Source organism: Emys orbicularis, chromosome 8 (assembly GCF_028017835.1).
Source record: "Emys orbicularis isolate rEmyOrb1 chromosome 8, rEmyOrb1.hap1, whole genome shotgun sequence".
Taxonomy (NCBI): domain Eukaryota; kingdom Metazoa; phylum Chordata; order Testudines; family Emydidae; genus Emys; species Emys orbicularis.
Genome location: NC_088690.1, coordinates 35,606,545 through 35,630,014, shown reverse-complemented (window position 1 = coordinate 35,630,014; position 23,470 = coordinate 35,606,545). Strand labels below are relative to the sequence as shown.

General features: G+C 44.3%; 1 protein-coding gene across 1 annotated transcript in view; it reads left to right on the top strand.

The window, feature by feature from the left end:
• The window catches only part of ABCA4 (ATP binding cassette subfamily A member 4), a 110,500-nt gene that overhangs the window by 31,748 nt on the left and 55,282 nt on the right, over window positions 1–23,470 (top strand). Inside the window, exons 9-16 of the mRNA XM_065409660.1 lie at window positions 223–362; window positions 1,751–1,867; window positions 2,714–2,911; window positions 13,147–13,352; window positions 15,008–15,184; window positions 17,438–17,660; window positions 19,500–19,721; window positions 22,748–22,952. Coding sequence (XP_065265732.1) covers window positions 223–362; window positions 1,751–1,867; window positions 2,714–2,911; window positions 13,147–13,352; window positions 15,008–15,184; window positions 17,438–17,660; window positions 19,500–19,721; window positions 22,748–22,952 — 1,488 coding nt within the window. The remainder of the gene's footprint in view (window positions 1–222; window positions 363–1,750; window positions 1,868–2,713; window positions 2,912–13,146; window positions 13,353–15,007; window positions 15,185–17,437; window positions 17,661–19,499; window positions 19,722–22,747; window positions 22,953–23,470) is intronic.

Genomic DNA, 23,470 nt, shown 5'->3' with positions numbered 1-23,470 from the left:
CCACTTGTTTCCCCTGGGTAAAGATGTATTTGAGATCCCACATTGTTTTGTTGCTTTTCAGCTACAGTGTGTCTATTTAGGGACAGCACAAAGTAGCCTGTTCAGACCCCAGAGTCAAAGCGGTTTGCATTTGTAATATGGGTAGACTGAAGCTTGCAGGATGTTATAAACAATAGAGCGTGGTTATGGTTACATAACATCTGTTCTAATTTCTTCCTGCAGCACCCTTTTGTAATGCATTGATCCAGAGCATGGAATCAAACCCTTTAACCAAAATAGCCTGGAGTGCTGTAAAGCCCCTGCTGATGGGAAAAATCCTCTTTGCTCCTGATTCGCCTGCTGTAAAGCAAATACTGAAGAATGTAAGAGATTCTGATATATACACAACAAGTATTTTTAACCAGCTATCCCCCCAGAGAATAACCCAACCAATTTGCCCTCGTGACCTTTTCTTCACAGAGTTCTTTTTGCTTTGATGTCTAGAATGCATCATAGGAAGGAAGAAATTGTGGCATTCGCTGAGACCTGAAATTCAGAGATTTCAAACCAATGACATCAAGGTTAAGATTATACTTAAGGGTAATTGGAAGAGAGGGGCTGAGTCTCCTCTCACAGTAGTGGAATTAGGCGTTAGTGGGATTATATTAGTGCAGGGGTTCTCAAACTGGGGGTCGGGACCCTTCAGGAGGTAGCGAGGTTATTACATGGGGGGTCGCGAGCTGTCCGCCTCCACCTCAAACCCCGCTTTGCCTCCAGCATTTATAGTAGTGTTAAATATATTAAAAAGTGGTTTTAATTTATAAGGGGGAGTTTTACTCAGAGGCTTGCTGTGTGAAAGGGGTCACCAGTACAAAAGTTTGAGAAACACTGTATTAGTGTATACCAGATCAGAATTTGGCCCACTACCTCTTTGCAAGCCTGAAACTATTCTGTCTCGATGGCAAAGGAAAACCAGTTGTAAATGAGTCAGGATAATGGAAATTACCCGTAGTTCTGTGAAGATTCTTTGGCCTGAGAAGTCTTTTTCAGTGATGATGAACAAAGTTTCAACTTTCTTCTCAGAAAAAGAGATGTATTGGACCCGTTTTTTAACACTGATTAGGAACAGCAGAGAAGAGAGCAGAACATTATATGGGGTGTGGGGAAGGGGGCAGGCTGGCTGCTCCAGCGGCAAATGGAAAGGAAGGATGGTCTTGTGTTTCAGACACTGGACTGGGATTCAAGGGATTGGTATTTAAATCTCAGCTCTGCTGCAGGTTGTGGCAAACTTCTCTGTGATTCCATTGGTAAAACTGGGTAGTAATAAATATCGGCTCTCTATGAGCTGAGGGGTGAAAACATCATCTACTTTCTGTCCTCCACAGGGTGTTAGGAATAAATAAATGTTTGTGAAGTGTGCAGTCACTATTGCGATTGGGGGAGGAGGGTTATATAAATAGATTTATCCATCTATCTAGTCACGCTTGCTTCTGTTAAACACACAGAAGAAATGTGCTGTGGGAGTCTTGGATGAGCCTAATAGAATTCAAGGAATGCCCTTTGTGTGGCTCACTCTTTCTGTCACACTCCATTGCCACAATGTCTCTTCTATCATGTTTATTGAATTATTGTAATTAAATTAAATTACATTAGTAAGCCACAGATTGCTACAAACCATCGGGGGTCAGCATCACTGCATGTCTCTGGTCTGTATGTGTTTAGGTTCTCTCTCTAACATATTGCTATTCCTTTCTGGTTGTTAATGCCTCAGGCAAACTCCACATTTGAAGAACTTGAGCGCCTCAGACTGTTGACCAAAGCCTGGGAAGAAGTGGGACCTCAGCTGTGGCACTTCTTTCAAAGCAGCCTGCAAATGAATATGATCCGAGTATGTTGTGCCCTGGCTGGGGAACTGTGATTAGAGCAGCCCTTCAGCTTCCTTTCATAGGGGATAGGAGAGTGAACTTGGAAAGTTTGGATGGAAGCACAACCTTTGCATGAAGCAATGTTATGATTCCTAAGAACCTATGGGTCTATGGTCACTCGGTTTGTTTTGCAGACTTGTCTGATATGCATTATGAAGACACTGGCCCTGATCCCCAGGTCTAGCTAAGCTCTGCTTGGTGCAGGAAATGAAAAGGAAAGACGGTATTATACCTCTTTTACACCCACCTGATCCTTGGGTCAGCCAGAGTTGGTTTGATCCCTTGCACAACTTAGAGAAGTCTCAGGGCTGCTCTAAGTTGCCCCCAGCTGCCCCTGGCCCCAAGGTCCATTCTGGCAGCTGGGGATAGCAGCTCTGTAGCCATGTCCTCTCCCTTCTGGCAAAGTCCCCTATATAGGGGCCTGCAAGGAAGGATTCTGCAAAAGTTACTATTTACATTGGCAAAAGGATCAATATGCTGGGTCCCCTAAAGTCCAGAGCAAACTGTTAAGTAACTCATGTAGCTTAGATATGAAGAGAAATTCATATTGAGAAATGCTGTGTTTGTTTGAGAGCTGTTTTCTCTGCATGTGGATCAGGTGTTTTTAGACTTATTCCAAGGATCAAACAAGGATCTGTTGCTTGTAACTCTCCCCTTTAGATGCCCCTTTACAGACATAACTCCGTGGCCTACCCTTTCCCACTAATTGGGGACTCAGTAGGATGGCATGAAACCTTTCTAGCTAGAGTGGGCTTGTTCTAAAGCACATAAAGAGCAATGTAGTAAATCAGAACTGATGTGCTTCCCAGAACACTCTGAAGAACCCCACGGTGAGAGACTTCTTGAATGGACAGCTGGGTGCTGAAGGTTTAACTGCTGAAGATGTGATCAACTTTCTCCATAATGGATGTCCAGAGAACCGCGAAGAGGGTGTGGCAGACTTTGATTGGCGGAATATCTTCAATGTCACAGACCAAGCTTTGCGTTTATTTAATCAGTATTTGGAGGTAAGGTTGGCAATTTTACTATGGTGATGGGCACCAATGGAAATCCTTATAGAGAAAATACATCAAAGCATCACCATCAGTGCTTAGATGCTATGGTGATGGGTGCTAAGACAGAGATTTAAATCACACGGTATTTCAGTTATTTCACCTTACTTGTTTTAAAATAATAAAGGGACAGAAGAATAAATGCCTTACTCTGATAGGGAAACTTTCATCTGATGATCCCCACATGCTTCATTAAAAATATTAGTTGAGTCTGGAAACATCCACAGGAGACAGAAAAATGTCATCATAGCCATTTTACAGAAGTGGCAAGTGACGCACACAGAGTGGGAATTTCAGAAGGCCTACCATTGGCTTCAGAGGGAGCAGGGTTCTGAATGCTTTGGAAAATCCCACCCTGAGTTTAACCACCGGATCCAAGGCTCACTGAAAGTCAATGTTTCCACTGACTTTAATGGGCATTGGATCAAGCCTCATGTGAATTGCCCAAGGTCAGATGGTGCGTCGGTAAAAGAGCTTAGAATGGAACCCAGGGAAAAAAACTACTGGACTCCCTTCCCTAGAAACTACTGTTTATGTAGATCAGGGGTCAGCAACCTTTCAGAAGTGGTGTGCCGAGTCTTCATTTATTCACTCTGATTTAAGGTTTCGCGTGCCAATAATACATTTTAACATTTTTAGAAGGTCTCTTCCTATAAGTCTATAATATATAACTAAACTATTGTTGTATGTAAAGTAAATAAGGTTTTTTAAATGTTTAAGACGCTTCATTTAAAATTAAATTAAAATGCAGAGCCCCCAGGACCAGTGGCCAGGACCCGGGCAGTGTGAGTGCCACTGAAAATCAGCTCGCGTGCCGCCTTCGGCACACGTGCCATAGGTTGCCTACCCCTGATGTAGATTCTAAAAGATTTAGCAGGCACAACAGTTTCATTCTCAAAATGATTTTTGCACTGAGACAAACCACAATTTCAGTGACTCTTTTCCTTTTACTTCTTATTTAAAAAGAAATACTAGCTCTTGGAAATTCATCACTGTACAATACCAATGCGTTTCCTTTAGATAAAAAACAAAAGTTAATATCATTGTGGCCACAGGTGATGCTAAAAAAGCTATCAGCTAAAAGTGTGAGGCATTAGTGTCCTTTCTACAGCCCTCCCCCCCCACCAATGCATTAGGCACTAAGGGCTAGTCTACATTGGCAACGTCAAAGCGCTGTGGTCGCAGCACAGTGCTGGGAGAGAGCTCCCCCAGCGCTCTAAAAAACCCACCTCCAGGAGGGGCACTTTACAGCACTGAAACTTACTGGGCTCAGGGAGGTGTTTTTTCACACCCCTGAATGAGAAAGTTACAGCTCTGTAAATTGCCAGTGTAGACAAGCCCTTAGAGATATGTACAGACAGGTGCCTGCCCAAAGAGTTTATCACCTAATGAGAACATACAAACCATGGATGTATCTGGGACGGGCAGGGAGAGCATGAAAACACAAGGTGATAATTCGTTGTCAATTCTCTTTCCTGTTGTTGTTTTTAACCCTGAGCTCTTTGCCTTTCTCTTAATGAACTCAAAATCATTTGGTTTTTACCAGTTTAATTCTTATTTTTATTCCTCTCTTTTTGTTTATTTTTTAAAACCTCACTTTGCTTCATTTTTATTCAACTCCTACCTCTTTTTTGTTTAATTTAACATATGGGTTATTTCATTATTTTGCCTTTTTCTTAGGACAAATACCAAAATCAACTCTCCCTCCCTACTGTCTATATAAATAACCAAACCACTGTGCCTTCCTCCTCATTGCTAGTATTATTTATACATGGGAGCAACCATAAAGTGCTAGCTGCTTTCCAAACATCCCAGGAGTTTACAGACTACCCAGAGGAGCTTATGTTCTAAAGATTGTCCAGGTGCCTTGTCCCTATGAAGCCTACCTCTTCCCCTCCTCTCATTCACCTTGCTCTACGTGTGGTGCAGTTACATCACACACTCAAGAGAAAAACATTAAAAAAGCCATTCAGATGGTCCTCTATAATGGACCCAGAGCCACTTCATTTATGGAAAAATCCTTTAGCGTCTACTGGGAATCAATCAATGGGGTTCTAGAGAAATTGCTCTAAAATTTTTAGAATTTAACAGAGAGTGATCTTCTTTCTGTTGGTTTTTGACCATCCATGGTACTGTATAATTCTCTAAAATATATAGGATGGTTCAAAGATTCTATAGAATCATCATTTTCTATTAAATTCTATGGGACTTCTCTGTAACAGGGATTCAGAGCAGAAAGCTTTGAAATAAAACCAAAATTATAATTATATTTAAAGATTGCAAATACAACAGAATGTTACAAATATTTCCCAAACAATAGTAATCTGAAGGCTCTAGCTAGAGGTTTATATATGATCCTGTGCGTAAGGAATTCCAATTCAGACTGTCATGCTAAGAGAATGCAACTGCCCAGCTCTGCTTCTTCCCAATCAGATTTCATTATCCCTCAAAAAAATATAACACTGTATTCTACAGGAATCAGTCCAAACACAGCAGCAGCACCATTGTGGATTATTCTCATGTAAGGGATCTCTCCATGCTATTTTGTAATTCAGATTATAAAAGCACCCCTACACCTTGGGTATGGTATGCTGACAAACTATCACACCTGAACTAGCAGAGAGACTGATGGCCACATTTTCTAAAATGGTTTCCATTTTGGGGTGCCCAAAGTGTTTCAGTCTAGATGTCCTGAAACAAAGGGACCCAAAATCAGTAGTCACTTCTGAAAATATGGCTCTGTACCATTTCTTTGTCTTAGAGCTTCCATTCTCTAGGACTATCTTGAGGCCACCCATAGGCACCAAAGAAAAAGTTAGGTGCAATTTTGTTAGATAAATAAAGAGCTAATAGTGTCTTTACATTCCCTTTCCCAGTGATACGCCGATGGCTGTGTAATAGCCCATATCTGTTCTTTTCACTTCCAGAGCTAAAGGTAACATGACACATTCTCAGGCAGGTCCTTTGAGAAGCATTATAATCAGAAGTTGATTTGACTTGGGCAATCTAAGCTTAATGATAGGTTCAGAATCCCATTCACTAAGCTAACAATTCATGCAAAGGTGTTACTTTCAGTCATGGGGGCCAGGCTGAAGGGTGGGTCAATTACTTCCCCAGGGTTTTTAGGAATGGCCTGGATATGGGCCTCTAGCTTCCTGGGTGCAGGCAATAGGGGTAAATAAGGCTATCTGGAATTAAGCAGAAGATGGGTATGGGTGGGGTGGGCTCTTAATGAGAAAGGAAGAAAAAGAAATAAAATACAGACTCTGATTTGTAAATTTTTGAGCACAGATAAACATGATGGGCTCAACCCTGGGGCAGAATAGGGCTGACAATCTGAAGCCATTGCTCATGGTAATAATACTTAGTACTTCTGTTTATATTACCTTCCCCCTGAGGATCTGTAAGTGCCTTACAGATGTTAATTACATCTTACAACACCACTAGCAGTTAAGAAAGCTGAAGCACAGAGAGGCTAAGTGAGTATGACTTGCCTAAGGTCACACAGAAAGTCTGTAGCAGAGCAAGGAATAGGACCCAGATCTCCTGATTCCCAGTCCTGTGCTTTAACTACAAAGAAAGACTGTCTCTCCTATGGAAGAAGGCAGGAAGTGAAGGCCTAATCAGCTTTGTCCTATCTTTAGCTATCACAACAGAGGGAGAGAGAAGCTTTTGCATATGACCGTACTGTATTAACTTTACTTCTGCTCTCTGCAGTGTGTTAGTAGAGTAACTTATCATGCATGCTGAACTGCAATACTCTGCTCTATGCGGGGCCTGCACTGGAACTTTCATAGCCAAGGCAGTAGCTGTGCCTGGCAATCATGTACTTTTGTATTCTAGTGTCTTTTAAGTTTGCTATTTACACAGAGCCAGTGGTATTTAGAGATAAGATGAAATAAGACGGGTCAAACAGAAAATGAACTTATTCTATCATAGTGACACAAATGCACAAATTAATTCTCTCTATCTGTTACTATTTCTTTTCGGTATAATTATGTTAGAGGTAGCATGATCTAATGGTTAGAGCAAAGGTATGGGAGTCAGGACTTCTGGCTTCTACTTAATCTCTTTTCAATGGACTAAAATATCATGACACTCAGAGAGAAATATTTATTCCAATCTGGGCTGGGCAACCCAACCTGGATTCTATTCCCACCTGAAAAGCAGGCCATTTCTGTGTCTCAGTTTCCCCACCTGGAATAATACCTACCAGGGAAGTTGTGTGGCTTAATTAAAGTTTGCAGAGCACATTATATGAATTAATGTTTCTAAAGCACTTGACAATACTTGTATGAAAGGTGCTATCCAAGTGCAAAGCTACAAAGTAATAACATTGGTGGTTTAAGTGCCTCTTTTATTGTTTTATTGTCAATTAAAAAAATATTATCACACATAACCCCTAAATGTAAAAGAGTCTTTCGGAATATTATCAGCTATGGTAACGTAAGAACCTTAATTCTGTTACAAGCATTCTTCAGGTTTTTTTTAAAAAGCGAAGTATAATTCACAAGATGGAAAGGTTAAACAAAGGAGTCTTTACATTTCAAAGATGTCTGCCAGTTAAATAACAAGTTGTCTCTATGAGCACTTTGATGTAGAGTAATTGTTGGTTATTGACCTGCAAGAGATGATCAAAAAGATAAAATCAAACAAGTTAGCCTCTTGGCATTCTGTGAAGTGAGGTAATTGAATACATTTCTTCCCAGTCAGTTTAGTGGCTAAATATAGCTACTCTCTATGCTAGAGTCTCACTGATTTTGGAGTTAAGAGGCACAAGATACAAACATGGGATTGTAATTTTCCAGGTTGCTAACTCTGTCATTTACAGAGTTCACAATCTCTTTCTCTCATTATAGCAAAGGTGGCTGGTAAACGTAAAATGGACAGGGTTCCTCCAAAGTTATAGTACATATAATGATGATTTGGTGCCTTGTGCATGTGGTAATAATAATATATCTCTCAATGACAATAGAGATTGAGGAAGAAGACACTGCATTATGAAGTGCAAAGTAAACCTTTATTGATGAGCTAGTTAGCTGATGTTCAGTGGAGACAGCGGGTTAGTCACAAACCCATTACACTGCAAAATGAAGGTAGATGATGATATCAATGAAATCAATGACAGCCAATTCATTAAATGGCTGACTAACATGAGTTGCTATGTTAAACATAAAACAAATACACAAACAGCTGAGAAACTGTTATGCAAAAAGTACCAATATGAGCCTTAATCCTGCAAACACTCACATGGCTAAGTGTTTTCCAGATGGGGTCCAGGGTTTCTTTGCTTTGTGTTATCAATGAGCTGTCCTTTAACTGTCAAAAACATGTATGGGCCTTGTTGACACTGGGGAGATTCCCCCAAAATTAAAATTAGAAACTGTTTTATACTAGCTAGAGTGCTAGTATAGAGAAAGGTCTGGTGGCCAAAACCATTTTTATTACTGGTTTAAAATCTCCTGAAAGCAGGGCCGGCTCCAGGCACCAGCCGAGCAAGCTGGTGCTTGGGGTGGCAGCTTGTAGGAGGCGGCATTCCGCCCAATCCTAGGGCGGCATGGCCGCTTTTTTGTTGTTGTTGTTTGTTGTTCTGCTCCGGCCGCCCTGTAAGGGGCAGTGGCGTGGAGGACAAGAGCGCCCTGCAGCAAGCCCGGCGGTGTGGAGCCTTCCCGGCAGGGGGCACGGCGGGAGGGGCTGCGTGGCAGCGCCCCGCTGAAGCCCTGGCCGCCCCCCTTTTCTCTCTCTCCCCCTGCTCCCTCCCCCACCCCCGCTAGCCGGGGCACATCTGCAGGGCAGGGAGTCCCCCTGCACCCTGGCTCCGGCCACGCGGAAGGTTTTTTGTTTTTTTGTTTTGCTTTGCTGTTCTGGCCGCCGCGGTTTTTTTTTTCTTTGCTTGGGGCGGCCAGAAAGCCAGAGCCGGCCCTGCCTGAAAGCAGGTTGTATAAACAGTTCCAGCCTCTGGGGCTTCATCTACATTGTAGCTCCAACTCTTCCAGCCCAACTGTTAGGCAGTTTGAATTTCTGAGAGAATTTCCCCTGTCTAGTCAAGGTCTGCACAGAGTCCAAGTTTCCATGCCCAACAGAATGCGGTGCACAGCACTCTGAGGCCCTTGTCTGGGGTGCCAGTTAGGTGCATGTTGTTATGTGTTAGTAAAAATGGCACAGTGGATCCAGTAGGGCGCACCCTGCTCCCAAGCCACATTGTAGATTCATTCTGCATGACCTGAGTGCAGTTCCACCAAAGGAAACAACCCAAACATTTAGCATCAGTTTCTCTCACACCCACTCCATGGAGGCTTGGTGCTAACCGCAGTGCCAGCTGTGCGGTTTGTACAGTCCCATCCTTATTTATCCTGTAAGGGTGACCTCACAACAGCCACAGATGCCCTCATGACTGAGGCATGAGGACTAATTCCTTTCAGCAGGGCTGTTGGCAGAGCTGCTCCATTACTTACAGCTTACAGACTGCAGCAGTGTGTTTGTGCACCATTTTGTGCAACTGAGATCAGGTCAGGGGTGAAAGTAAGTCCAGTGACTTACCGGTACGCTGGGGCCAGCTCTGGCCCCCGGAAGGGGCCGGGCCTAGGGCGGAAGGGGCGTGGCTAAGGGAGTCAGAGCCAGCCCCAGCCCCCCCTGTAAGGTAAGTGCCCCCCCACCGGGGTAGCAGCAGCAGCCCGGGGCTCCGGGGGCTATTTAAAGGGCCCAGGGCTCCCCTGCTTCTACCGCCCCGGCCCTTTAAATAGCCACCGGAGCCCTGGAGTAGTGGCGGTGGGGCTCCGTGGCTATTTAAAGGGCCGGGGTGGTAGAAGCAGCGAGAGCCCCGGACTTTTTAAATAGCCCCCAGAGCCCCACAGCCCTATGACAGGGCTCCAGCAATGGGGCTCTGGTGGCAATTTAAAGGGGCTAGCCCCAGGCCCTTTAAATTGCCCCCTGGGGAAGCCGGGCTGCCCCAGTACGGCAAACCGGCTCTTGCCGGTATGCCGTACCGGGGCGTACCGGCTTACTTTCACCTGTGGATCAGGTTACACCCATGCTGCATTCTTTACCATATGTTGGCTGCCTGTAAAGTGACTGAGTGGTGTAGGTCCTAGCTTCATCCTGGATCTGCATCCTTGTTGTGATGGGTTTCTATGCACACGCACACCATCGAACCTTAAGGGATCTCTGGGCAGAAAGCGTATATTTGAGGGTAGAAAGCAAACATGACAGCCCACTGGTGTAGAACTCATTCCCCTGTGACATCCATTTCATACCCTCTCTTTGTTCTTTTAACCAGTACTTAAACTAACACTCTTTCCTAATGTATGTTTCATAACCACCCTTGACCCCTCATTTCTCTCCCCCCCAAACTTGATCCCTTCTTTTCTTGACACCCCCCTCGTTGTTTTACATGTTTAAAGTATGCAGAGTTCAGTTAAACCAGAATGTTTGTTCGTTTTTACAGTGTTGTTCAGTGCCCTAAGCACTGCCAGGGATAGGAGCTGCATTTTTAATATTCATTGTATTATCAAATATTCTCTGTCTGGGCAACTGTGACTCTACTGCTCCTACATCTACTAGGTAAAACGATGAAATACATATTCAGTCAATCAACATGACTGATAGAAAGTTGTCTGAGAAGCACTGTCTCCTAACATGCAAATAAATATCTCCTTCTCTTCCCCCCCCCGCCCCCTATGCCTGAGCATGTATACAGTGGCTAACAAGCTGCTCTGAACCTGTGATGACAGCTTTTTGATCGTTTTACTCTATCACTTGATTTAATCTAAGCTTTTCCTAAATATCTTGCTGCTGTTTCGAGCCATGAGATATCCTTGGCTGCTTAGCTGAGAAGCCTCTAGTATATCTTGATATCTGTAGTGTCACAAATGCCTGAAGTTATGGTTATTTGATCAAATAATTTTTTTGGGGGGGGAATTAAAACAATGGCATTATTTTGAAGAGTGGAAAGTGTTCGGACTAGGGGACTCTGTGGGTTGGTTGGTGGGATTTGGAGACTTTCATCTGTTGGGGCCTACGCTATAGGTCACGTCAGAGAACCTGGGTCCAGATTGACCCCTCCAATGGGATAAGGTGCACAGGTATAGCAGATCATGGATTCTTGTGGCAGAGTTTTCTCTCAGCTGTTCTGGGAATGGGGTTTGCCATCTCTCCATTGAATAGGCTGTAGGGCTGGATCTCAAACAGCACAGATCTCCATACAGGCCAGTATAGACCAGACTGGCAGGTTTGTGGCACTGTCTCAGATAGGAGTAGGCAGTGGATGGGGATCTCTGTTTACAACCCTGGTGCGGGAGGCAGTGTGTTCTCAATGCAGCTGAGGGAAAGACAGTAATAATGCTCTGATGTGCCCTTCCCCCTCCCCCCAACAATTATTAGCTTCCCATTGAAGTGACACACTCTGATTATCAATGACTGTTGTAGGCACCCCTCATGCCAGAATAGGGCGGGATCCAGGAGGGCTTTTTCACGTTTGTCCAGAGGGTCACAGTTTGTCATTGTTCCACGCAATGAGGTAATGCTTCAAGTCCTGCTGTCGCTAGGCTATTGCTACCAGCAGGCTAGGACAGACATATGAGCGGGGCCTACTGGCTGTCACATGCATTTTATTCAGCTGTCTCTTCACTTCAAGGGCTATATTTTCAAAGGGGCCTCAACCCAGTCCCAAAATTGTGCCCAAAGGCCAGATTGTGCAGATATATAAAGAAGGCAGGGAAGGCCATGTAAGGAATCCTCCCACTCTTTGTGCCCCCCCCCCCATGTGGGGGCCAGAAGAACTGCAGTCCCTGCACTACAGAGCCCCTGCTAATACCGCCTTGGGGGTAAGTTACGCCAAAAAGGAGGAGATGGAGCCATGGCCCCATTCCCCCACATCATCCAGGTCTGCGGAATGGCGCATACATGCACGCTCCAAAGGGGCAGATCAGCAGCCAAGCTCTCCCCGATCACCAGGGGGCTCTAGGAATCACTGTATCCTCAGGTGCCTCCTGGTGCTTGCCCTGGGGCATGGCTGCTTCACACTACCCCAGCTGAGGGCAGTAAATTACTGCCACAATCTGTCCCCTCATTTTTAGCGTGCATAAAATATCTGCACTTGCACATGCAAACCAGCACGTTTGGTTTTTGTTTGACATCTCCTCACAATTTGTACAAATACAGGGTTTTTCATGAGAAAAAAAATTGTGGGCACAATTCTTTTAAATTCCTATTTGAAAAATTAACTCAAGTACTCACAGTACTTGCAAATATGCTGCATGAAAATCAAAGATGGGCAAACCTTGCTGCTACTGTCGACAAAAGCAGCCTAACTCAACAGCCCATGCCAGTTATATTAGCTATTTTTCCTTTTTTAGGAGAACTACCATGGCAGAAATACAGCTTTTCAGAAACTCAGTGTGTGGCTACTAAGACACCTAAAACACTAAAGAGAATAACAATTCCACTTCCTCTATCCCTCTAAACTGATACCAGCTCCTCATCAGTGTTTATCTGATGGTTTGCTGTGATTTCCCCCCAAATATTTTTCTAGTGTTTGCTCCATTTTAAAGCAATTATTTAACTTTAATTATTTAACCTTGTTTTGCTGTGATCTTACCATCAGATATGGACTTTGGTTTTCACTAGATACTGTAATCCTGCAAAGGGCTAAGGTGGTGAATACTCCTCCACCCTTGTTTTTAGCTGGTAGTTTTGTTTGCCCTCCTGGTGGGTGCAATCCTCGTTTTCCAGGCAGTAGGTTCAGAATGTTCCCTCTGTTTGTGTTTGTTTATAGAGATGAGGGTTGCTTGTAGCTTTAGTGTTCTCTTCTCTTTATCTTGATGTCAAGACACTTGCTTTTATGAGCTGTCTCCAAAAATGTTTCATGATTACTTCAGTCAGCCCCTCCCTCCTCGGTTTATTGTGTTAGCTATAAGGTTGTAAGGTGGTTGCTGCATTTTTTCAGTTGTCTTTAACAAGGTTGTGTGTATTGAATTTGTCATAAGAATTGGACCAAGTGAAGAGTCTTTAGCGGGAGGAAAAATCAGTTTTAGGCACAATTTCAATACAAGTATTAAAGCTGAAAAATGACATCTACTATCAAAGTTAACTAACCTACTTTCTTGCCCCATTGCGAACCAGTGATGTGTGTTTTCAGTGTATAACCCCTGCTACTGTAAATGTAAAGTTGTCACCATTGTGATTATCTGCAGTGCTTGACCCTGGATAAATTTGAAGGTCATGCTGATGAACCCCAATTGACTCATCAAGCTCTAAATCTTCTGGCGGAAAACAAATTCTGGGCTGGAGTAGTCTTCCCTGACATACACTCTGGGGCCAGCAAGCTGCCACCGCATGTGAACTACAAGATCCGGATGGATATAGATGCAGTGGAGAAAACAAATAAAGTCAAAGACAGGTGATGATTTCTGCTTTCCTCAGCTGCGCCTGCCATTGAACCAGTAATGCAAAATATGGGAACCCTCTCCAACATTCTGGGAGCCAGAGGGTGGGTCAGAGTCTGCATTCAAATACAAATGTGAGAGCTGATTGAATTCAGTGGTGTTTCACATGCATAACGCAGAGCAGAAGTCATATCCAGACCCTAGTGCTTGGCACTGAGCAACTGCGTCAGGGGCTGGGCAGGCGGGAGAGGATAGAAGGGAGGACTCTGATGGCTGGAGTAGCCTGCACAAGGTCTTTAGGTGACCTCCTCATGTAGGGAGTGGACAGGGAGTTCTACTTATCTCCTCCCCTTCTGCCCCCTGCATGTTGCCAAACTTGACATGCACATCCAATCTTCTCCCCCTATGCAGCAGAATACACTGCTGCTGCTGTACATGAGTCCTCCGCCACCTTGGATTTGCTTCTTAAAGTGTTAGCACACATGTTTTCTGAGACTACTTATATATGAGCTGGGAGTTTCTAAGCAGTGTTACCAGCGCATATGATTTTATGTCAAGTCACATAATATTTGCAGTTTTCCTAAAGCTGCCAATGCTGGAATCACATATTTACCTGAGAGTCTCAGCTTTCAGTTTAAATAAAAGCAAGTTTCTAGACATCATGACTGCAGAGAAAAACTTGAAAACATGATATCTAAATGCTCCAATGCCACTTGGCAAGCCAATCTCAGGATTTTGGGGCCTGACGCATGATTTTTGAGCACTTGTGGTTGAAAATACTATAATGGTTAAAGAAAGGGCTATTCACATTAGAGGTGTGTAACAGCTACTGAAAACTGTGGCTCCCGGTGTCACAAGGAGAAGTGGTCTGAGGGTTTTTTCCACCCTTGCAGAAATTTTTGACAAACAAAAAAAAGTTTGCTTTCATTGGATTTTTCCACACAAAATTGTGAGTTTTCACTGAAAACTCAGAAATTGAAAGATTTTAGCTGAAAACCAAAAGACTTCAGCTGAAATATTTTGACCAAAAAAAGTAAATGTTTCTGCAGAAAGCAGATATGTTTTGTGAAAGATTTAATTTAGTTGGAAATCCAATTTTCCATTAAAAAACCAGCATAGATGGAAAAATTTTGACCAGGCCTGGTCACAAGCTTAAATTCCGGACAAATGAAATAGTCATCTGACTTGGATCTTTAGGATAGAAGCTGAAAGGTCAGACACGCGTAATGGAGCAAATCCATTCAAAGCCTTCAACATCCAGAAAAGAACTTTTAAAATAAAAAGCTGAGGTTTTACAGAGGCTACTGGGAGCTGAGAGTGAGTCCATTTAGTTGAAGCCATAATACTTTTTAAACCAAACCAAACAAATCCATAAATACCAGAAACATTTTGAACAAATTTGGCACATTGCAATATATAATTGCTGTTTTATTTTGAGCCCCCTTTATGCATTTTTGGCCAAAATTACTGTATTACAGAACGACATAGAAAACTTAAAAAACAAAATAATATCTCATTTTTCTGAATCATAAACATCTGACCCCTTCTCAAGCAGCGGCGCCTGGAACAGCACTGGGTGGGGCCCCCGGGAAGTTCTCCGCTAAGTGTTCTCCTTCTTAAAGTGCCTGCCTGCCTGCCTGAGTGATTTCCATGTGTGTTTACTTCCCAGGTACTGGGATCCTGGTCCAAGAGCTGACCCAGTGGATGATTTACGTTACATCTGGGGAGGGTTTGCGTATCTGCAAGACATGATTGAGCATGGGATTATAAAGACCCAGACCAATGCTGAAGTGCCATCAGGAATCTACCTGCAGCAAATGCCGTATCCCTGCTTTGTAGATGATATGTGAGTAAGAGCAGCTAGTGATCCTATTTCTGATAACTAATCGGGTGGCTGGATGAGACAGTGGATTTTCAGGAGGCTTGACTGCTTTTGCCTTTGATCTTGTTTAAAAGCTAGAAAGAAATCCCAGGACTATGGCATTAGTGAAATACCCCAAGGAGCCAGGGATGTGCTTCCCTGGTTAACACAGATAAGGAAATTGGAGAAGCAGAAAAAGTCCAGTACTTTGGAACTTTAAGAAAGGAGACTGAAGAGTCTGATCCTGCTCCCACTGAAATCAGCGGGAAAACCCCATTGACTTTAATAGCAGCAGGAGAATGCCTGGAAACTCGAGGCACATAAAAATTTGCACAGTTCATAGCTGAGCCTGTGAGATCTGGAGGGGGAAAAGAAGATTTCAATTAAAATTAAATGAACTTTTTTGATGATTAAAATGGACTCACACAGAGAGCATTTCCCCATAACACTGTGGCTCTGAATCATGCACAGTCCGACTTCCAGGAATCCCATGTCATGAATAGTGCTGTTCTCTTCCTCACTAACACTGCAGCTGATTTCAGGGAGGTATATCATTTGTGTTATCATGGGGGAGTTCACCAAGAGAGCTTATTGCAGCTGTAGAAACCCAAACCAGGCAAAGGTTGCTGAGGGCTGGTCTACACTGACAAGCTACATTGGCATTGCTATGTCTCTCACGGGTATGACACATCCCCACGCCGAGAGACGTAGTTAGGTTGACCTAACCCCCTGTGTGGACAGCGCTTGGTTGACAGAAGAATTCTTCCTTTGGCCTAGCTACCCCCTCTCGGGGAGGTGGATTACCTACAGTGGCAGAAGAACCCCTTCTGTTACTGTACGGAGTGTCTACACTGAAGCGCTACTGCAGTGCAGCTGCGCTGCTGTAGCGGTTTAAGTGTAGACATAGCCTGAGGCCTGCAACAATTACAGAAAATCCCACAGAGAGACCGCGTTTAGTCGTAGCCCCTTCAAAGAACCTAGTTAAATAAAATGGCTAGGCCCTTTTGGAAGAGGTATGCTGCTTTTGGGTTGACACTGGGACCATGCATGCTAATCTGGGGACCAGAGGTCCCACAAGAGGCAAAAGCAAGAGGCCCTTCCCAGCCTGCCTCAACAAAGCATTTTATTTTGGTTCAGCAGGCCAGGTTGCTCTCTGGAAGTTTTCGGCAGGAAAGTGATGTTTTCCTGCCTGTTTTGCTGACTGGCACTGTCCTGCTCCTGAAGAATGTCTCTTCCTTTGCGTTTTAGAGTCCCAGGCTTCTCCCCATACAGAAAGAAATGAGGGGGAAAGGGGGCGAGGGGGCTCCCTCTGGCTTTTTGGTCAGTTTCATTCAAATGTCACCATCACGAAACTGGTGCAAAATGATACTGGTCATATCTTACATAATGCTACTCTCACCTCATAACACATGTGAAGAGATGCCAGCAGGAAACGTGTTTTGTCGTAGTTCATGGTCACCCTAAATGTATTCTCCATGGCTACCTTTTACTGCTAATATCTGTTGTAGGGATGAGGGACAAAACTATGGCAGCCATGCATAAAAGGTTCCAGGTTGTGACCTAAAATTGACCCAATGTTAACAGAGAGAGGGAGCCCTCCAGCTGTCTGACATAGTAGTGCAGATTTTGTTAGCTAACTGCTAACACTGACCATCTGTGACAGGCTCAAGACTTTCCAAGAATGATGTTTTGCATACAGCATTTCAACATAGCATCTGGCTGCTTTTAGTAGTTAATATTTATTGATTTATTTGCTAATTAAACTTGGGGAAACATTTCAAAGATATAACACACGGAAGACTCATTTCTTACGATTAGCATCTGTCTCAAAACGTTCTTTGCAAGTTATAATAATTACAGCATGGCACAGTGTTCAGAAAGTGAGGTGTGGTGTGAGATCTGTACCTTGCCGCAGACTCAGTGGCCTTGGGCAAGTCTCATAACCGCTGTGTGCCTCGGTTTCCCCATGTGTAAAATGTAGATAACACCTAGCCCTTGGGGGTGGGGGCTGCAAAGTTTAATTCATTATTTGTAAAGTTCTTTGAGAGCTGTTACTACACTCTTAGACTGGGATTTTCAGAGAAGCCTAACCTTAGGCTCCTTTGAAATGCTCAGCCATAATAAGTGCAAAGAATTCTTTATCCCTCTTTTTCCTTTTCCCTTTCTTCCTTCCTTTTCATCCCAACCCTTGCCTGCTTTACCTGCATTTCACTCACTCCTCTCTCCCTGCATGGGTAGCTTCATGATCACCCTGAACCGCTCCTTCCCTATCTTCATGGTGCTGGCTTGGATCTATTCGGTCTCCATGATAGTGAAGAGCATTGTGCTGGAGAAGGAAATGAGACTGAAAGAAGCCATGAAGAACCGGGGAGTTACTAATGGGGTTATCTGGTACACCTGGTTTCTAGACAGCTTCATCATGATGTCTGTGAGCATGTCTCTCCTAACAGCACTAATTACGGTAAGGATTAGCTTGGGAGTGACTTTAAAAAGCCCCAAACCTGCAGTTCACGTTTGCACTGTTGATATTAGCTGTCCATCAAGAAACAGTAGCTATACATAAGGAGACCAGAACCACTGGTGGCCTACTCTGATTTTAGCACGTAGAATGCTCATTCTTGTAAGCAGTCCTCCAGGCTGCATCAGCACTTGGCAGAGACAGAGAGAGATAAATTCACTAATGAGACTTATTGTAAGACTGTCTGCACGAGGATGCGTCAGGCCTGATTACACTGACAGGTCATGTTCCATTTGTTGCATTTCCAGTATACAGGGCAAGTCTTTCAATAAGTATCACTGCTTCAAACGTAGAAGATCTCAATCTGAGGAATTCTAATCTTTTCATTCACTGTCTGAGTCATTTATCATAGGCTGCTTGTCGGCTTTGAAACTAGGACACTATCACAAATGGGGGAGAGAGGCACCAGGGACTGACTCAAGCCTAATCTATCCCTCACTCCATGGCAAGAACTCTCCTGGCTCCTTAGTCTCAAAATTGCTGCTTTTTCAAAGTGGTTTATGTTAGAACTGGACCCAGTTTCCAACGCCATCCAACCCTTTTCTAGACAATAGAATAACTCTTCTTTAACTGAGCTGGTTGGTTCCTTAATGGGTGCTGTTCTGGCAGGGAAGAGTTGCCTGACTTTTTCCCCAGTGAATTGTTACAAATACAGAGTCAGAATTCAGGCTGCCCTCTCTAATCAATCCTGTCCTTATAAGCTCTCCCAGTGTATTTGCAATCTTAGGGCTTGTCTACACACACACAGGGTGTACTACTTTAACTGTACTGGTACAGTTAAAGTAGTACAACCTTCCTAGTGTGGAGGCTGCTATACCACTATAAATGTGCTTATACCAAAATAATTGTTCTGCTACCATTGGGGACTAGCTATCCCAGTACAACTGCACAGTAGGGGCTGCATCAGTATAAGTCTATCTGTAAAAAAATCACACCTCTAACTGGCCTAGTTCTACTGGTACAAAAATTGTGTGGAGACCAGCTCTTAAGGAAAAAAACAGCCCTTCTCCCTCTAGGAGTAAGCTGACAGTCAGCTGAAACCACACTCTTCAGTGAGAGGGGACATTAAAGATTCAAAAGCATTAAAGAAGAAAGGTCAACACAAGTTCATCCAGTGGGTTACTTTCTACACAAAGGATTCTGGGAGATTTTAGTCATCCTCTTCAGCCCTCACAGACTCTGGGAATGGGAATGTAATTCAGGTGCAGAATATAGTACCTTATAATCTGCCTACTAGCTTTTCTTTTTAAATGTCTGTCGGCCAACAACCTCTCTCCGGTGTGGGGCTCCCAGGGAGAACAATGGGAAATTGTTCTGACAGTTAAGACAATTTTATTTTAACAGAATTGGTTTCCATGCAGACATGTCTCACTTGGAATTGTAGGGTTGTAATGTCTGCAGGGAACTTTCCTTTGAGGAATGCAGAGGGAGAACATCAGATTTTCGTCTCTTACAAAGACAACAGAGAGTCATCAAATAGAACTCTGGGCTGGGCAACCAGTGAGACTAATGACAATACCAGGTGCCTCAGAGCCAGTGAGTAGGGATGAAATTAGACCACTGCCTTACTTTGGCTGTGACTTTTTTTTTTTTTTTTTAATTGTAAAGCCCTCAGATGCTGTGGTAAAAATGTCTGGAGAGACAGATTAAATAGATTAGGTAGAGTGGGTAAGATATATTGATTAACCATTATAGCTCTGGTACCAATGGTAGTTCTGAGCTCTGCTGCTAGCTTGTGAGACAGCATTGTACCTAAACTCATTTGGTTTCCTTTGGTTACAGTGTGGCAAGGTGCTTCACTACAGCAATCCCCTCATTCTCCTTCTGTTTTTGCTGACGTTCACCACAGCCACCATCATGCAGTGTTTCTTGCTCAGCACCTTCTTCTCCAAAGCTAACTTGGCAGCTGCCTGCAGCGGAGTCATCTACTTCACCCTCTACCTGCCCCACGTCGTCTGCTTTGCTTGGCAGGACCGCATGACTATTAACCTGAAGATTATGGCAGTAAGGCGCCTTTTGCCTCCCTCTATGAAAATCTATGACCTCAGGGTCTCTCTGGGTGTAGAATTCCTTTGTCTTGACTTTTTGTGCCCCTGTCTCTGTTTCTCTAGTTAGTGTGCGAGTAACTGAGGCCTGGTCTACACTAACCCCCAACTTCGAACTAAGGTACGCAACTTCAGCTACGTGAATAACGTAGCTGAAGTCGACATACCTTAGTTCGAACTTACCGCGGTTCAGACGCGGTCCACACGCGGCAGGCAGGCTCCCCGTTGACTCCGCGGTACTCCTCTCGCCGAGCTGGAGTACCGCAGTCGACGGCAAGCGCTTCCGGGATCGATTTATCGCGTCCAGACCAGACGCGATAAATCGAACCCGGAACTTCGATTCCCAGCCGCCGAACTAGCGGCTGGGTGTAGACAAGGCCTAAGAGTACAGTACCTGGTAAAGAGGAAGAGACCTGAGCCACCGTCCTCCCTCCTCTCACTGGTTTTGCACTGGGGAAACTCAACTGACTTCAGTGGAGTTACTCCTGACTCAGAGGGACACTATCAAGTAATTTAGGCTGAGCAGTTAGCTATCATAGGGGAATAAGCCTCTGACAAACCCTAGTCACTAGAAAGGTTTATATGGCTTTTTTTTTTAAAAAGTTCAATAAAACTAGTCTTTTTGATGTAGACATGCCCCTGCAGTGTTTGCAACCTGTACCTCGCTGCAGTGTGCTGCTGCAGGAGAGCCAGCAAGTGCAACCAGCTTGAAACAAATAGGTGCAAAATGTAAATAAACAGAGGAAGTGGTGAAGATGCAAATTACCATTTTAAAATGATTTCAGATTTAAATGTGCCAACTGTATTTTAACACAAGTGCGACAGAGCTATTGTAACATGATTTTTAACTGACTTTTAAATTCACTGAAAGCTGTTTTCATGAAAACATTTGTATTCCTGTGAGCATTTGCCAACCTTTAAAAAGTGCATGTGTTTATATAAATAAAATTTGGGGCTCAATTAAACAAGATATGGGCCAAATCCAGAACCTCAAATGCAACTCCTTTGATTTGCAGAATACAGTTGTGGTCCCATCTGTATTACAATTGTTGGCACAGTGGTTTGACTGGTCCTCTAACTCTGCTGTAGATCAGGCTCTCTAACTGCACGGGATAGAGCAGGGGTGGGCAAACTACGGCCCGAGGGCCGCATCTGGCCCTTCAGATGTTTTAATCTGGTCCTCGAGCTCCCATCAGGGAGTGGGGTCTGTGATTTGCCCCGCTCCGGTGCTCCAGCTGGGGGCTTGCCCCACTCCGCGTGTGCCATGGCTCCGCATGGCTCCCAGAAGCAGCAGCATGTCCCCCCTCCGGCTCCTACGCATAGGGGCAGCCAGGGGGCTCCGCATGCTGCCCCCGCCCCAAGCACCGCCCTCAAAGCTCCCATTGGCCAGGAACCATGGCCAGTGGGAGCTGCAGGAGTGGTGCCTGTGGACCGGGCAGTGCACCCAGCCGCCTGGCTGCGCCTCCGCATAGGAGCCAGATGGGGGACATGCCGCTACTTCCGGGAGCTGCTTGAGGTAAGCGCTGCCAGGAGCCTGCACCCCTGACCCCCTCCCGTGGCCCAACCCCCTGCCCCAGCCCTGATCCCCCTCCCTCCCTCCGAACCTCTTGGTCCCAGCACAGAACACCCTCCTGCACCCCCAACCTCTCATCCCCAGCTCCATCCCAGAGCCTGTACCCCCAGCTGGAGCCCTCACCCCCCCCCTCACTCCAACCCCCAATTTCATGAGCATTCATGGCTCGCCATACAATTTCCATACCCAGATGTGGCCCTCGGGCCAAATAGTTTGCCCACTCCTGGGATAGAGCATTTTCAGGTTCTGTAGATGAAGGCAATAAAACTGGATCAAGGAACTGATCCTGTGAGGAGCTCAATGCCCTTAACTCCTGAGCATTAACAGGAATTTAGGGTGCTGAAGTCGATGGAGTTACACTGGTGTAAAAGAAGGGAATCAAGCCCTTGCTGACAGAAACCAGGATGGGGAGCACTGGCGAAACAAGAGTTGCCCTGTGTGTTTTGTTTGGGTTTATGTTGCTTGTTTAGAGCTTCACAGACTGAAATAGAGCTGGATCGGGTGTGTGTGTGTGCGTGATTTTCCCATGGAAAATTTAAACTTTTTGTAAAGAATCAAAAACTGGGAAAATTTCACCTGAAAACTGAAAATTTTGATTCAGAGATCCAACCACAGTGGCTCATGCCCCCATTCTGTATGGGCTGAGCCAGGCTACATCTTCTGTGATGCAGCACAGCGTCCCTTCTCGCTGAGCTGTTGCAGTGCACCATGGGAAATGATGGCCAGAGATTATGCTGGTTTGGTTGAACAAGGACTCTGTAAATCAATTGGAAACCCCAAAAGGGTGAGGGTTGTGGTTTTGCTTTTGCTTAGGCTGGGTCTCCTGTGAACTTTCCCTTCTGCTGCACAGACACTGGCACTCCATGCACACTATAATTCCTTTGTCTTGGTATTTCTTGTGCCTTCATCTGTCTCTCTTGTCAATGTGAGAGTACAGTACACCTGGTAAAGAAGAGGAGACCTGAGCCGCCATCCTACATTTTATTTCATACATATATTTAATTCTCCAGAGGCTGACAAGACACTTTTTGAATGAGCTCAAACTGCCAAAATCATCTCCATATGGAGAGGTAATAAATGAGTTACACCCTCATGTGAGCAGATGCTGCTCCACTGAAGTCAATGGAAGCTGAACCTGTTTATGCCAGGGCTAAATTTGGACCATTGTCTCTAAATCCTTGGTAGAGCTGCCACCAGTCCTGAAATTACAGATGTCCCAGTGTTCTTTACCGAATACTTGACTTTCCAGTCCTACTGTACCTTAGATTGTGTTTAAAATAAAACCCTCTCCTTCTGTTCCTCTTGATCATTCCTGTGCACAACCAAGTTTCATACTTCAACTCAAAAAATATTTTTTTATTGATGTGGGCTTTCCCCTTGCCTGAATCCCTGTTATTTCACCTTTATTCCAGAGCTTGCTTTCTCCAGTGGCTTTTGGATTCGGTACAGAATACTTGTCACGCTATGAAGAGCAAGGTGTTGGGCTACAATGGGACAATATCAGGACCAGTCCTCTGGAAGGAGATGAATACAGTTTTTTCTTCTCCATTGAGATGATGCTTTTTGATGCTTTGCTATATGGAATTCTCACATGGTACCTTGAAAATGTTTTTCCAGGTACAGTATGTCAATCTCCCACTCATATGTGGTAGTGGTTGTAAATTACACTGTCCTAAATTAATCTCTAACTATTAGGGAGTAGAATAGGACTTTAATGGGGGGGAAGATTACCCCACATCTGCCTATCTTCTTGCATCTTCCTCTGACGTATCTGGTGCTGGTCTCTGTCAGACACAGGATATTGGACCAGATGAACCACAAATCGAATCCAGTCTGGAACCTATTTTTTTTTTTTTGCATTACCTTTTTCTCACTTTTCCTCCCCCCCCCCTTTTTTCCATTTTGCAAGTGAAAAGGGTGGGGAGAAAAGAAAACAGATTTTTGTGGTGTTTTTGGTCAAAAAAGGGAACATTTAATAAAACAATCTTTTCGCAAAATTTTTATGCTCAGAAAAGGCCATTTTTCATCAAAATTCTTTTTCATTAGAAAATTTTTGACATGCTCTAGTGAAACTGTTTAAGTCCTGATAATGCACTTTGAAGCACAAAATACAAACTCCAAGGGCCTGACTCACT